At 28.4% G+C, this 14,843-nt stretch overlaps 2 protein-coding genes across 5 annotated transcripts; one reads left to right on the top strand and one right to left on the bottom strand.

The window, feature by feature from the left end:
* The first annotated feature begins 972 nt into the window (after window positions 1-972).
* On the top strand, window positions 973-6,061 carry LOC109806099 (GDP-mannose transporter GONST2). Of its 4 annotated transcripts, none has more exons than XM_020368462.3 (10): window positions 973-1,076; window positions 2,552-2,748; window positions 3,051-3,261; window positions 3,419-3,558; window positions 3,653-3,782; window positions 4,199-4,297; window positions 4,639-4,793; window positions 4,873-4,989; window positions 5,489-5,586; window positions 5,670-6,061. In XM_020368462.3, the coding sequence occupies exons 2-10, from the start codon at window positions 2,561-2,563 to the stop codon at window positions 5,711-5,713; spliced, it is 1,182 nt and encodes a 393-aa protein (XP_020224051.1). In that variant the 5' UTR covers window positions 973-1,076; window positions 2,552-2,560; the 3' UTR covers window positions 5,714-6,061. The 4 variants fall into 4 exon arrangements, with proteins under 4 accessions (XP_020224051.1, XP_020224049.1, XP_020224048.1 ...); XM_020368460.3 differs by lacking the exon at window positions 973-1,076 and adding an exon at window positions 1,398-1,876; XM_020368459.3 differs by lacking the exon at window positions 973-1,076 and adding an exon at window positions 1,398-1,880.
* Window positions 6,062-11,985: 5,924 nt separating this feature from the next.
* On the bottom strand, window positions 11,986-14,599 carry LOC109806331 (transcription factor MYB119). The gene is made up of 3 exons (XM_020368702.2): window positions 14,139-14,599; window positions 13,881-14,007; window positions 11,986-12,826 (listed from the first exon to the last, which is right to left on the bottom strand). The coding sequence occupies exons 1-3, from the start codon at window positions 14,597-14,599 to the stop codon at window positions 12,044-12,046; spliced, it is 1,371 nt and encodes a 456-aa protein (XP_020224291.1). The 3' UTR covers window positions 11,986-12,043.
* Between the last annotated feature and the right edge of the window lie 244 nt (window positions 14,600-14,843).

Raw genomic sequence — 14,843 nt, 5'->3', positions numbered from 1 at the left:
TATTATTTATTGTAAGAAACATAAATTTTTTATTATATTCAATGTCTAATACAATCATAATCATTGTTTCAATGCATATTAATTTACATTATTCAATTTTATTTGCTCATATATATGTAGATTTTTATTTCTCAAAAAATAATTACATCAATCTTAAAAACAGTTATTGATAGATATCCAAAAACATTTTTCATACTCCTTTTATCTTCATTCTTGAATCATATTCATTTTAGTTATGTTAAATTGTAAACTTTTTTTTCTAAAAAGATTATATTATGTAAAGAAAACTTCAATTTTATTAACTTGTGATTTTATTTATACAAAACTTAATGTTAACTACTACAAAGACATTATAAATTATACAAGTATTATATATCTTTATTTATATTTTAATTTATTTATTCATTAATGAAGAGTATAATACTATGACAAATAATACTAGTTTAGAATACTTGAAAATATAACTTACACATACATTATAAAACATTATGAGTTTATAATATATTCAATTTTCTACCACTAACATAGTTAAAAGAAATTATATTTAAAACTATCACATTAATTAAATGATAAAATAATATATTTTTAAATTTATATAATTTACTCTTTTTTTATCTGGACATTCTACGGGTCCATATCTAGTTTATACATATACATTACTTAAATTTAAAATATACAATACATTTAAAAAAATTTAAATTCTATATACTTACTATAACCAATTTGCAGAAATAGATGGAAAAATAATGTACGTGTTTTCTAACTTGCAAAATAACACACAAAATTAATAAAAACATAAATAAATAAATTATAACTAAATAAATAATTAAATAAATTATAAAAACTATAATTAAAATAAATAAATAATAAAAAAAAAAACAAAAAAACAAAAAAAAACTTACAAGGAAAGGAGAAGGAGAAGGGTGGGGAATGAGAAAAGAGATGAGGGTTGTATTTATAAAGGAGAAGGGAGAAGAGGGGGGAGGCTGCCATGGTGGAGAGCAAGACACAAGGGCCCTTGTTCGCCAATTGAACCACTAACAAAGCGCAGTGTCCCGTGCGCCATTTCGTCAAAGGTTGTCACGCCTGACCTGCTCCTACTTTTGCACCTTGACACTGTGACAGAATGTACAATGTTCAAATGCAACATTTCCATGCCATTTGAACATATATGTGTTTTATCAGAAATCACCTAAATAGATGTTTTTTTAATTCATGTTTTTTTTTTAATTTTTTAATTTACTTGGGTCAAAAAGCCGTGAATACACATATGTAAGGATAAAATTACCGGAAAAGTAATCGGAAGTACATGAATAAAAATAATATTTGAATCAAGAAAAAAAAAAATTCATTGTGTAGACACGTGTAGAATGATTTAAGAGAGCAGAAAACAGAACTGCTTGAATTAAGGTTTGAACTTTAAAAATCTTGTGAATGTGATGCTGACACTCGAATGATGCCATGCTTGTTCCATCTTTGAATTGGATTAAACTATACCCCGAATTCCTCACATTCATATGCAAAACCCATTTTCCTTCTTTCACTTCACTCACTTAGCTTCTTCTTCAAGCCAACTCCATGCCAATTCCATTCACTTTGACTTTTAAGCCCTCGAATTCCGCTCCATCTCCATTATTCTACTTCACCACCTCTTCCCTCCCACATGGAACCACCCTCTTAATTGCATTTCCATTTCATTTTCCCTTTGCGTGTTTTTCAAAAAGTTTGAACCTTTATGCAGTGATTTCCCCCTTTCCTCTACTGGGTAGGCTCGGTTTTTCCATCCCCTGGTGGTTTTCTCACTTAATCTCCATGTGGGCGTTCGCCATTTAGTCCAAGTTTGGATCTTTGTGGATGATCACGAGATAGTTATCCAGTGCGTAAGTGAGAACCCCGTTTTGTTTTTAAGTTGGTTGTGAGATTTTGTCTGTTTTTGCTGCTTTTGTTATCATGGTTTTTTTTTTGTTGGTTTGATGTTTACTGCTAACGTTGGTCTTTCATGCGTTGCTTGTTTCTATTTTTTTTTGCTGAATTGCGGTTTTCATTTCATCATTGCTTTTGTTGTTGACTGTGGTCACGGTTTTATTGGAACTTGAGAATTGCACGACGCATCACTGGGTTTAGGTTTGCAATCATTATATATATATATATATATATATATATATATATATATGAAATGGAATTGTGTAGGAAAATTACTCTCCTGATTGACGAACTTGTTTGTTGTTGGAACTTGGAAAGATTTTCGAGTATTCACCTATACTACAGTAACTACACTATTGAAATTTGATTTAAGTTGTATCTATAATTTATTATATTGTGTTCCATGTGAAACAGGATCTTTAAATTTTAAACACCACTGTCAAAGTTTTCATTCCATTGTAGTGTACCTGTGGGCTGTGGCAGTTATTTTGCTCAGCATATTTTTATAGTTTACATGCTTTCATTGAATTTGTGATTTTCTTGATCTTTTTTTACTCTTGTAAATTTGTATCAAGTAACTGTTCCATCTTTTCTGACTTGTTTTTGGTCTCATTTTCCTTACTTGCAGGTTAAGGATATGTCATCTGATTTTAAGTTAGACATTTTTTCGCAGCATGACCCTGAAGAACCAGGGTTAGGCACCATCGTAACATCAAAAATGTTAATAGATGAAAAAGTTAATGCAGTGCACACCGTTCGTGAGCAAGGAAAGTTGTCAACCAACAACTTTGCCACAAACGCCGAGCGCAGAGCTTTGAATGATAGGTGTGAAATAAATATTCTTAACATATTTTTATGTATTCATGCATTTTCCTTTCTTTGCTTTGCTTCTATTCTGTTACTGTAAATTTCACTCGGAAGATTTCATGTTCATGTCAATTTTCTTAAAATCTGTTTCACTTAATTGTTCTGTGATATTTTGATTTGATTTTTGGATGTTTGAAAATTCTTGTTTAAATTTTGGTTTCTTTGGGTGCATGTTTTAACCTTGTAACGCTATGATTGTTGATGAATTAAATATAGTGGTTCTTAAGTAATATGTGGCACACATTCACCTTTACAAGCAGATTTCTGAAAGCAAACAAGGCTACAATTGGTGATAGTGTCAGTCTTCTTGATGAGGTGGAAAGGCGTCGTTTGCATGGATCATCTAAGAAGTCTGGACCTCTTATCTCTGGAGCAGCTTACTGCATTTCTTCATGCTCTATGATAATGTTGAACAAAATTGTTTTATCAGGTTATAATTTCAGTGCAGGAATATCATTGATGTTTTATCAAGTAAGTTAGTTCCCTGCCTTCTTTTTTGCTCTGAGGCTCTAATCAGACTAATTCTTAAGAATGATAGTTTTACTGCTTCTGGCTTAGTTTCTTTCCTGGAGCTTATTGTCAATGCAAAATCGATCATGTAATCTTTATTCTTCCTTGTACTTTGCAGAACTTTATCACTTCTCTGGTTGTTGTTCTGTTGTCTCTTTCTGGTAGAATTTCAGTTGAAAAGCTCAGCTGGAGGCTGATCAGGGTCTGGATCCCTGTGAATGTGATATTTATTGGCATGCTTGTCTCGGGCATGTATAGGTATAGAATAAACTCTACTCTTTGTGTATTTTCCTTAACACCTATGGAGATGTTGTTCCACTGCTCAATCTTCTGGTTCATTTTTTTTTTCCAGTTTGAAATACATTAATGTTGCCATGGTAACAATACTCAAGAACGTGACAAATATCTTAACAGCACTTGGAGAATTGTATTTATTTCGTAAACGACAGAATTCCAAAGTGTGGACTGCAATGTTTGTGATGGTAAGTGGCATTCTTTAATCGTACTCAATGTGCTGTTATTTTCAGACAATTTGAGTTTAGTTTCTACTTACTGGTTAGGATCATGTGTTGAGTAACATCTGATGTTTCCAATAAATCTAGCAGTTCAAATTCTCAAATTTTAATTTTTTGTTTTTCAGTCAAGGTGAAACATACTAGATATTTCATGATGAAAATACAACAATTATGACTAATTTGCTGTTTCATCAGCTCAGAAATCGCAGAAAAGAAAATGCTGATAATTTATTCATCAAGTTATACGTCTTCCTATAAAAAATTTCAATAAATCTATATTATTGATTAACTTGCTGAGCTGTATTAGTTATGACTCTTTTAAGAAGTATCAGTGTAAAAGTTTCTGAAGTCCTTTTTTCCTTCTCTATGCATACTTCATACAGATTATCTCTGCTGTCAGTGGTGGTATTACAGATCTCTCCTTTGATGCGGTTGGTTATGCCTGGCAGATTATCAATTGTATTCTTACTGCAAGCTATTCAGTATGTGTATTTAGCATTTGTTTTCTTTCTATATTCTGTATGAGACTTCTCAGTTTGATTGGGATTGATAATTTCGAGAAGGAAAATGCTAACAAGTGCCCTTAGGTAACTAGTTAAAGAATCAAAAGTGTAAAGATTTTATTGAAAAGTGTACCTGTACAATCGTTCATGTGACTTTATTGTAATTTTCAATGAAAGCTTTCTACATATTGATATCTTAACCAATACCCTAAAGGTCCTGGTTAGCTAGCAAGACTTTTGAGAATGCCAACCTTTTTGGGGATCAAATTCCAATTATGTCCAATCTAAGCTTTGGTTAAATGTTTTCCTTTTTGTGACAGCTTACCCTTAGATGGGTAATGGATGAAGCAAAAAAGTCAACAAAATCTGGATCTCTTAATGAAGTTTCAATGGTGCTGCTGAACAATTTATTGTCTTTACCTTTTGCCATCATCATGATTTTCCTTTTTGGCGAGTGGCATTATGTAATACATGCGTGAGTGAATATGTTTCTTTACTCTAGAATTCAATTAGCCCTTCTGCATGCTCACCATTATTTTGGTTTTGATTTCCAGCGACGTACTTAAACTGCCAATGTTTTGGGTGGTTGCTACAGCTAGTGGATTTCTTGGACTTTCCATCAGCTTTACCTCAATGTGGTTCTTACATCAAACTGGCCCTACAACATATAGGTAACTTTATGGAGTTGAAATTCAATACATAGATATCCTTGCTAAAGTCACAAGGACAGGAACATAAACTACCATATAAATATGTGGTGTCTTGTGGACAAAATTTGATGAGGACAGAAAAGGGTGTCAAAGATTTCAGTGGAACATACTAAATTGTGGTGCATTTAGAATTTGCTTAGGTAAACTTCTTTAAATACATTTCTAGGAGAGAAAAATAAGAAGGAATTTCTATAAGTTAAAATCAGCTTATGAATAAGTTAATTTGTAGAAGCTCTTTTCTATCAGCTTCTCTAAAATCTTACTTTTAACTTATACATAAGCTAATTTTAGCTTGTTGAAAAACTTATTTTGATTTACTTTCTTATTTTATCTCCTAAAATTGCTTTTAGAGAAGTTTATCCAAATAAATCTTTACTTAAATTTGATTGTTTTAGATATTTGTTATATTTTGAGTTCTTTTTCCATCCATTAATGTATCATAAGTTTGTCTGTTTTACAGTCTTGTAGGTTCCTTAAACAAGATTCCAATCTCTATTGCTGGCATTCTAGTGTTCAAAGTTCCTCTCAGTGTATCAAATTTATTCAGCATTTTATTTGGTAATTCATCAGAATCACTACTTCTGGAAATGGTTCTCTTCCTTTTTAATCTTATTAACATAGAAAGTGCACGCTTTTTTCAGGTCTTTTTGCTGGTGTACTCTTTGCAAGAGCCAAGATGTCGTGATGAAGTGTGAAAATTAATACATTTATGATAATTATATAGGTTTTTGATAAGACTTGCAAATTCAACATTTAATAAATATAGCCCTCAAACATGTAATAATTATCTGATACACCTACAAGGAAAGTATCAATTATCAAGTTTTCCTGGCATAGAAATCATGAGCAGGCAAGGCTGTTACAAGTTATGTTATTTATTTTTGTAGTTAAATTCGAATTATACACAGGAACTATAGCAGTTATATGTTATTTATTTTTGTAGTTATATTCGAATTAATCCCTGGAACTACAATACCGAATGAAAGACTTGAATTATTTTGGCACTTGTTTATTTCAGTAAATGAATTTGTAATTTTGTTCTTGATGTGGATGTTATTTTTTATTGTTTTTTTTTTCTTTTTTGGAAGTCATGATGTGACATTATTCTTTGACAAACACATGAAAAATAAATTGATTCTTTGATAAATAATGGAATGTCCAATTTAAGACAACATGAGATAACTTCGATTTTGTGCTATTTAACCAAATCATTTTCGTTGTTATCGAGCATTATGTTGTTTATAATGCCTATCTGTTAACAGGCCCGACTTTAAGGTGGGCTCTAAGAGGCCTATATTATATATATAAAATGTTGAATTTGCAAGTATTATATATATAAATGTTGATTAATCCTCATTTTTTATATGACCAAATATTATATAGGTTTTTTTTTATTAATCTTCATTTATATACTTTATTTGTGTCATATATTTAGTTAATGTAAAATCTTTAACACATGTCTCTTATATTGACTAATAGATATTTCGAACATAAGTTTATAAAATCAAATATCTGTAAGTCATTTTATAATTATTTGATAATGGGCGACATGATAGGTTTAATAATAATTATTAAGATAGACTTTTATATTATTTTAAAAATGTAAATTTGGAATTAACTTAAACCTATATAATTGACTTATAAGATGAATATTATTTTTAATTTATATATATTATTTTAATCTTAAATGCTCTTATTTTGATGAATAAAAGTGAAAGAGAAAATGAATGAATAAATTATATAAAAATATTAGTATAAATTAAAAATTAGTTTTTAAAACATGTATTATTATTATTATTAAAAATATACTATAAAAATTATTTAATTATTAAGTAATGGTGCATTTAGACTTTCCATCCCAAAGCATGCCTAAAGTTGAAGGAAATGTAATATATGGTGGATGATTTTTCAAATTCTCAATTTCACTCGAAACAAAGGAAATACTATATACCTCCCCTACATCTTTTTTTCCTAAATCGCCAATAACATACATAGTGTAGAGCATTCTTTTACAAACTATTTATCAAATTTGAAACTAATTTATCATATAGAATTGTTCTACTGACAATCATTTTCTAATATTCTACAAAAAGTGCCAGAAAATTATTAACATTTTGAAACGGTTAGAAAATGACTGGTCACAGACTCACAATACCTCTAGATTCTGTACGGTCAAACAAACTCTTCTTTATATATATATATATATATATGCTTCTTATTCGAATTCATGATCACTTATTAAGATAAAATTAAAACTTGATCGGTATCAGTTGATCTATGCCAGTAATGCTTCTATAATTATATAAATAAATAAATAAATTTGTTCATATTCCAATATTTAATAACTATTGGATGTTAATTTAAAGGCCATGATCATCGTTGGAGAGACATTATTATCACATTTTTTTTAACCATGGTACCAAATATCCATCATTGACTACTCTCTGCAGGTATCATAGTGTACATAAAATAAATATTTATCTCGTAACATAGTTTATTTCATATTCAATATCAAAATTTCAAATTCAAAACAATTTGGTTAAAGGACATAAGTTATTATCACTTGTGTCCCAATGTTGGTACCACATATCTTTTTATGAAGACTAAAAAATGATTACTAATAATTTAAAACAACACTATCCATTACTTTAAAAATATCACAATTTAGCTTCAAAGTGAAATATTGTTTATTTTGATATGTATTGGATTCTCTTGATTTTATCATTGAAAAGATGTTCTTAGAATATTAGAACAAACCCTTAGTCAAGGCTAAAAAAAAGTAACTGAGACTTTAAGACTATTAATATCATTTGGATCACTACATCTATATTGTATATTTACTTATGATGTAAGTTGTCTACATATACATGTAACAAATAATACAATTCTTTTACATGTGTTGTTGTAGTGGCACAATATATATATATATATATATATATATATATATATATATATATATTATATGGAACATATATATAGTAGCAAGTTTATTCTTTAACTATGCACTATATATAAAAGACAAGGAGGGATTAAATTATACTAATGTAACTTTTATAATTATTATATCATTTAATAACTTTATATAAAATTTGAGTTTTATTAATTTAACAGTTGAATTGAAAAATTATTTTACTTAAATCATATATACAATATTTTATATTAATATAAAATTATTTGATATCTCATCTATATAAATTAAAATTAATACAATATATACTTTTTAAAATATGAATACTTTGATCACTTTCTTATTATTATCCAATTTTAACAAAATTTGATATATAAATATTGATAGTATAAAATTATAATCCAACAAGTAGAACAATAAAATTCATTTTGTATATAAAATAATTGAGTAGTATAATAATTGATAAAAATTATACCGATATAATATTTAAAGATATTTTCTTAAATTTAATTTATAGGGAAAGTAGTTATTTGCAATTTAGCCACGTGGGCTCCTTCCCTTAATGAATATCTATTATATGAGTTAATAACGTACTTAAAGAACAGATTGTAATCTTTGACCAAATATGTCCTTGTGATCACTAATTCATTTATTTCATGCATTTCAAAATTTAGTAGGCGTTGAGCAAGTAATCAAACAGACATAACGGAAACAGCAATGAAGGAAAATTACTGCAAATTACCTTACCATAATTAGCTGTAAAAACAAAAAAGAAAACACTAATTATTAACTACACTATTCGTTTCCAACAAAACAAGAAGAACCTTGCATATATTTTGGCGCTTTTTTTTTTCCAGGAAGATATTTTAAAGACAAATTTGGGGTACAATAACATGTTCTTAATTTCTTTATTTTTTTAATTTTAAAATTTATTTTTGATATATATATGTATACCAAGAAGATAAATAGTGATATTCAGATAGACAAGATAATTACATAAAATGCATGCCACGTCTCACCTTAAACATTTTAGAATTATATTTTATGTTTAGCAATGTGACATAGAAGGAATTAGTCCCTCAACATTATAAATTAAAGTTCAAATATTTATTGAGAGGGTCTATATTAAGTGTCGACAGTACCTCAAAGAAATGGTAAACTTCGAAGGTAGGTAAATGAAATTTAATTTAATTTTTTAATGTAAATGTTATTCTTTTATTTATTACCCTATTTTGCACTAGTCATTTAATCCTCAAGCACGATAAATGGACGGGTGAATGATAGATAAGAATATAGTGAATAATATTTTTTCACATATCGAGAGTGAAATGTGTGGAGATAGGAATAAAGGAGGGAAAAAAAACAGAAAATAAGAAATATGGTGAGAGAATAGATTATTAATAATAAAAAAATAGATAAAATCAAGAATTTAAAAATGAAATGTAAAAAATGAGATGTAAGGAAAAAGAGAGATTAAAAAAATAGATTAGATAATTAATAAGTAATATATTTGTTTAATCAATAATCATCTCTCTATTTCAACATACACTAACGAGGAAATAGATTAATACTCGTGAATAATCAATAATGTTTGTACCCAACTTTGATAGAAATATTTGGTTTAATTGGGTATGAGTATGAATAATATCTAATTTATTAAATTTACTACAAGAATTAAATGAATATATGCTTACTTATTCTTATCCATCATCACTTTAAATTTTTTAGAAATTTAATTTACTTTAAATTTATGTAATTTGCACTCAATTTTAAATTTCTATTATATGAAATTTAGTTTATCTAATTTTGTAATTTAATTTATGTAATTTTGTAATTATTACTCTATACTGACTATTTTTAAACTTTAATATCTTTTAATATATATCTATTCATAAAATCTAAGAAAAAAAATTGAAAAATATAACTTTTATTGACACAATTTAAAATTTTAATTTAATATTTTAGTTTGCACAACATATAAAATGAATATTTATCGTATTCAATTAAAATTTTAATAAATAAATATTTTTAAATATACTAAGTATACGTAAATAGTTATTATAAAATAATCTCATTAAAAATAATATCTATAATTTATATGTAGAGAGAATATAATATTAAAATTTATTATTTAGCCTATACAATGCATAATATAAATTAACTAGTGCGTTACAAAAAAAAAATTAACTAGTTATGCCTTTCATTTTTTTTGTAGATTTTATTAGATGTAAATTGAAAAATATCATAGAGTTTAAAAACATAAATATAATTTAAATCTAAGGAGACATTTAGTAAGGGAAAAAAAATTTCATACCTAAGAATCATGATTTCTATAAATTATAAATCTTGATAATGATTACTGAATAGTTAAAATATGTTTGATTACTCCTAAAAATATTTATATAAGATTTATGTTTTGTTACAATAATATATTCTTGGATATATATATATATATATATATATATATATATATATATATATATATATATTATTTTTTCAAAAATATATTTATATAAACGTAAACATAATCTTAAAATTTCGTGTAATTAACATATTATAATTAACTATTTAATTATAAACATTTAAAATAGATGAAAATAAAAAGGTAATGAATTACCTTATTAACAAAACTTTATAATATTAGTGAGTGAATGATTTAATTACAAGATTTTCAAATTATAATTTTAAGTTTAACGTTGGAAAAGCCGACGCTATTTTTTAAATATAGCGTTGTTTTTTTTTACACTAATTTAATTTAAATTAAATTAAATTAGTGTCAAAAAATTCGACGCTATATTTAAAGAATAGCGTCAGCTTTTCCGATACTAAACTTAATTTAAATTTAGTATCGAAAAAGTCGATGTTACATCTTAAAATAGCGTCGGTTTTTTCGACAGTATACGTGCTTTGAGAGAGATAAAGATAATTTTTCAATGTTATATATGCATAATGTGTTCTAGTACAGTTGGTTATCAAATTCACTTAAGACCTCAAGGTTCACGGATCGACTTATTTAGCGTCGACGAATAATCGACAATATTACATCAGTTTTTATGATTTAGAGTCGACTTTTGGCTGACTCTAAATCGAAACATTCTTGTAGTGAATTAATATTAAATATTAATATTATATATAATTACATGTCAAATAAATTTTTATTTACATATATTTTTTTATATATCACTATATATAACATTTTTTATTGTGTCAACATATTTTATTTAACATATATATATTTTATAATTATACATTTTCTCATAGTCATGGAGGAGGCAAGGCGTTGCTAGCCCCTTGATTCCGTCACTGCAAAAAACACTATTCTCATATTACTTCTAAATTCCTCAACAATTCAAATTTATCAACAAGAAAAATTATCTCTCAGCTTCATACAATTTTGTTTTTTGCAATTTATTATGTAAAAATGGGTTTTTTTTCCAAACAAAATTACTTTTAAAAAGATATATTTAAACAAAAATTAATTTTGATTATGGATCAGTTTTGTTTAAAATTATAAAGAAAACTAATTTTCAAAAAAGTAATCATTAAAGAACTGATATAAGTTGCTGCTTAAGAAAAATATTAATAAAAAGTACTTATAAAAAAATAATTTAAACATACTCGTAAAAATAATCAAATATACATATAATTAATCATTAAAAAAAAAAAATTCCCAATTATCTTACACATGCCATAAGTAACATCATATTAGTTTGGCATGCAAAAGAAATATATTTTTTTCTCACCACAAAATTTATACCCTATGTCTCCACGGGGAATTAATGTTGCAGGATCTTGTTGAAAAAAAAAAAAAAAAACTAGCAATGGTTAGACGTAGAACACCCTAACATAGTAGTGGAATTATTTGTTTCTTTTTATGCAACTAAGATATTAAACCAATGTTACGTACGTACATCATATTGAAATTTTGATCTTTTAATCTCTGGAATTCAACAACAGTGTAGATAAGGAAACAAGTGCAAGATACATTGAAAGTAAAACTACAAATTTTCAAACAGCGCAAACGTTGGAGAATGCTGATCCTAATATCCACTACATGGATGCCAACATTGTTTATTCCAAAGTCCACAAAACTAAAACATCCTAAGCTCAGAAGAAACAAACTCCACTCTTTCCTTGTAACCAATTATCTTGATCATTCACCTGCTGCATATCCATATTCTGGTTGTGAATCCCATAGTTATAGCAAAATGATGAACCAGAAGTTCCATTGAGCAAGTGAGAGAAACAGACATCAGAATCAAGGTAGCTAGGGTTTCTAGAGATGAACAAACTCTCATCCAAGCAAATGTTATTATGTGAGTTAACGTTGTTTGTGTTGTTAGGGTTGGAATGAGCAAACCCACAATGACTGACATCAGTGAGAATCTGACCACCACCATCATCATTACTTTGATCGTAGCAAGAAACAAATGAGGCTGAAGAGTTATTATTACTATTATTCCTGGAGCAGTGCTTAAGAGATTCATCAACATTGGCATTATTCTCCTTGAAAAGTTGTTGCATGAAGAGCATCTCATCATCGTATGACTCAGCCACTAGTGGTGGTGATGAGGAATAATTGATGTCAATGGAGAGAGAATCAGAGAGTTTAGGGTGGTGTTGTTGAATAGAGGGAGTGGTGACAGTTTTGGTGAGAGTCAAGGTTCTGATGTAGTCTTGGAGAATAGAGGAGTGTGGTTTTCCATTTGAGGTTGCTGCTCTTTTGTTCTTTCTTCTTGAGTTTTGTCTTCTTTTGGTGGCATTCCAATGGTTCTTTATGGCATTTTCTGTTCTTCCTGGAATGCGCTTTGCAATCTCTGCCCAACGGTTTCCAATCATCGCATGGCTTTCTACTAATATCCTCTCCTCTTCTTCACTCCAACTATCTTTCTGCAACATGTTAAATAACCAAGGAAAGTTATAGTTTGACTATTGCAATTAAGTTATAATTAGCATTGACATTTTTACATATAAATTAAGTACCAATGAAGCAGAATCTTTGTAGAAATACGAAACAATATAATTGCGTAATTGGATACACATATATACATTGATATATAGTGTGATGACTCATAGAAGAGTGAAAAACTAGCTAGCTAAGTCAACCACAGAAGGAAATTAATTCTTCTTATCAAAATTATTTATAAAATTAGTGAAATAGCAGTAGTAATAATGTGATAATCTCCTATGATTTCAGAAAGAAAAAATTAATTGTAAGCAAGACGAGAATGGTAAAACTGGAAGTATGTGAAATTTTCATAATGGAAGTGATAATATCTAGTTTTGATGTTTGACCCATGTCAACAATTGAGATGATATGGAAAAGGAATTATAAGAAGATTGATCAATATGCAGATTCTAATTAGATCCTTTAAAACTAATCTCAGTCTATATATGGATGCAACATAATTAAGATTCTTACATTTCGAGTTAATATCTTGAGAAATCCTAGTTAAATTAAGTACCAATTAACACAATTGCTATATATAAATTTACCCTATAGAAACAAGGAATATAATAATTGCCTAATTAGAAGAACATCTTGGTAGTGTGATTAAGTCACGCACAAAAGACTAGCTAAGAAAATAAGGAAACCTTGTCTTATTGAGGATAAAAATTTTAGTTTGTGTAGTAATAATATCCTAGAAAAGTAATCTAAATCTATGTCTTATAGTTCCATAATTAAGAAACACATGCATTTCAAGGCAATATGTTCAAAAAACCTTGTTAAAATGATTATTAATTTGTCACATTTCTTTAGCTCTGAAATTTGTGGAAAAAGACATTAAGATATTGATCATTCAAATAACGTAACCCTAGGGCCTAGTTTTTATATTGTTTAGGATGAGACTTTCTAAAAAGTATATACACAGAACATGAAAAGAAGAAAAAAAAAATAGCATCAAAGTGCACCCTATTGACAAGGATTAAGCGAGTGATAGACCTTAATATCAGGTCTCAGATGATTATGCCATCTCTCTCTACACTGTTTGCCAGCCCTTCCATCCAACTTCTCAGCTATTTGAGACCATTTTCTTACACCATGCTGCTTCACCAACTTCAACAGTTTCCTTTGATCACATAACAAATCACCACAAAATTTTAGTGCAAATACATATAAAAAATCAAATTAAGCAAAGCTATAGCACACATTTAAATGCATATATCTAAGAAGAAAATGTGTCACATCATATTACTCAACCTGTCTTCTTCATCAGTCCACTGTCCTTTGATCAAGGGCACAGACCCTTTCTTAGGTCTTCGTCCCACCACATTGAAATTCTTCTTCCCTGAAACATGCACATCATCTTTCAAGCACAGTGATGGGACTTGTTGTGACCAATTCAGAGCCTCTTCATGATCATTTGCTAAAAGCTGTTCAACCAAGCTTACTTCTTGAGTAATACCATTAGGCCACATGATCTTGTAGGTTGAACCCCCAAAACTATTACCATCCAAAGCACTTGCATGGCTAATATTGTTTGCAACGTTCTGTGGCTGTTGCTTCTGAGCATAGTGGCTTTGTTGTTGTTGTTGTCCCCACAAAAACCTATCTATGGCTGTCAAAGGAGGACCAGCTAAAGAAATGGAAGGGTTAGTGACCCTTAAATTTCCACATCCATGAAGTGGAATAAGGGAACCTCCTGCTGCTATGCTTGTCATGAAATCAAAAGGGAAAGAACTTGGTTTTGGTCAGGTTTTAAGGTTGTTTGTGAGGAAAAAATTGTGGATAAACAATGCTTATTCTACGCCTTGTAGTTTGACACATGGATTATGCACTATAGGAATCAGTAATGTTGTAACTCTTTAACTTCCCTTAGGACCAAATGTATAGAGTGGGAGGAATCATTGGATGTTATATAAGCCATGTTATTTCATTTATAATAATATATTTTAATTAGTTCTT

Source organism: Cajanus cajan, chromosome 3 (assembly GCF_000230855.2).
Source record: "Cajanus cajan strain Asha chromosome 3, NIPB_CcT2T_4, whole genome shotgun sequence".
In the NCBI taxonomy this organism is placed as follows: Eukaryota; Viridiplantae; Streptophyta; class Magnoliopsida; order Fabales; family Fabaceae; genus Cajanus; species Cajanus cajan.
This window is presented reverse-complemented; position numbering and strand designations above follow the sequence as displayed.

Excerpts from the sequence above, each read along its gene's own strand:
- LOC109806099 (XM_020368462.3), top strand. The coding sequence starts at position 2,561 with ATGTCATCTGATTTTAAGTTAGACATTTTTTCGCAGCATGACCCTGAA. Across the intron at positions 3,783-4,198 it reads GGACTGCAATGTTTGTGATG|ATTATCTCTGCTGTCAGTGG; the intron begins GTAAGTGGCATT and ends TACTTCATACAG. Across the intron at positions 4,990-5,488 it reads ACTGGCCCTACAACATATAG|TCTTGTAGGTTCCTTAAACA; the intron begins GTAACTTTATGG and ends TCTGTTTTACAG.
- LOC109806331 (XM_020368702.2), bottom strand. The coding sequence starts at position 14,599 with ATGACAAGCATAGCAGCAGGAGGTTCCCTTATTCCACTTCATGGATGT. Across the intron at positions 14,008-14,138 it reads TGGACTGATGAAGAAGACAG|GAAACTGTTGAAGTTGGTGA; the intron begins GTTGAGTAATAT and ends ATGTGATCAAAG. Across the intron at positions 12,827-13,880 it reads ATCTGAGACCTGATATTAAG|AAAGATAGTTGGAGTGAAGA; the intron begins GTCTATCACTCG and ends AACATGTTGCAG.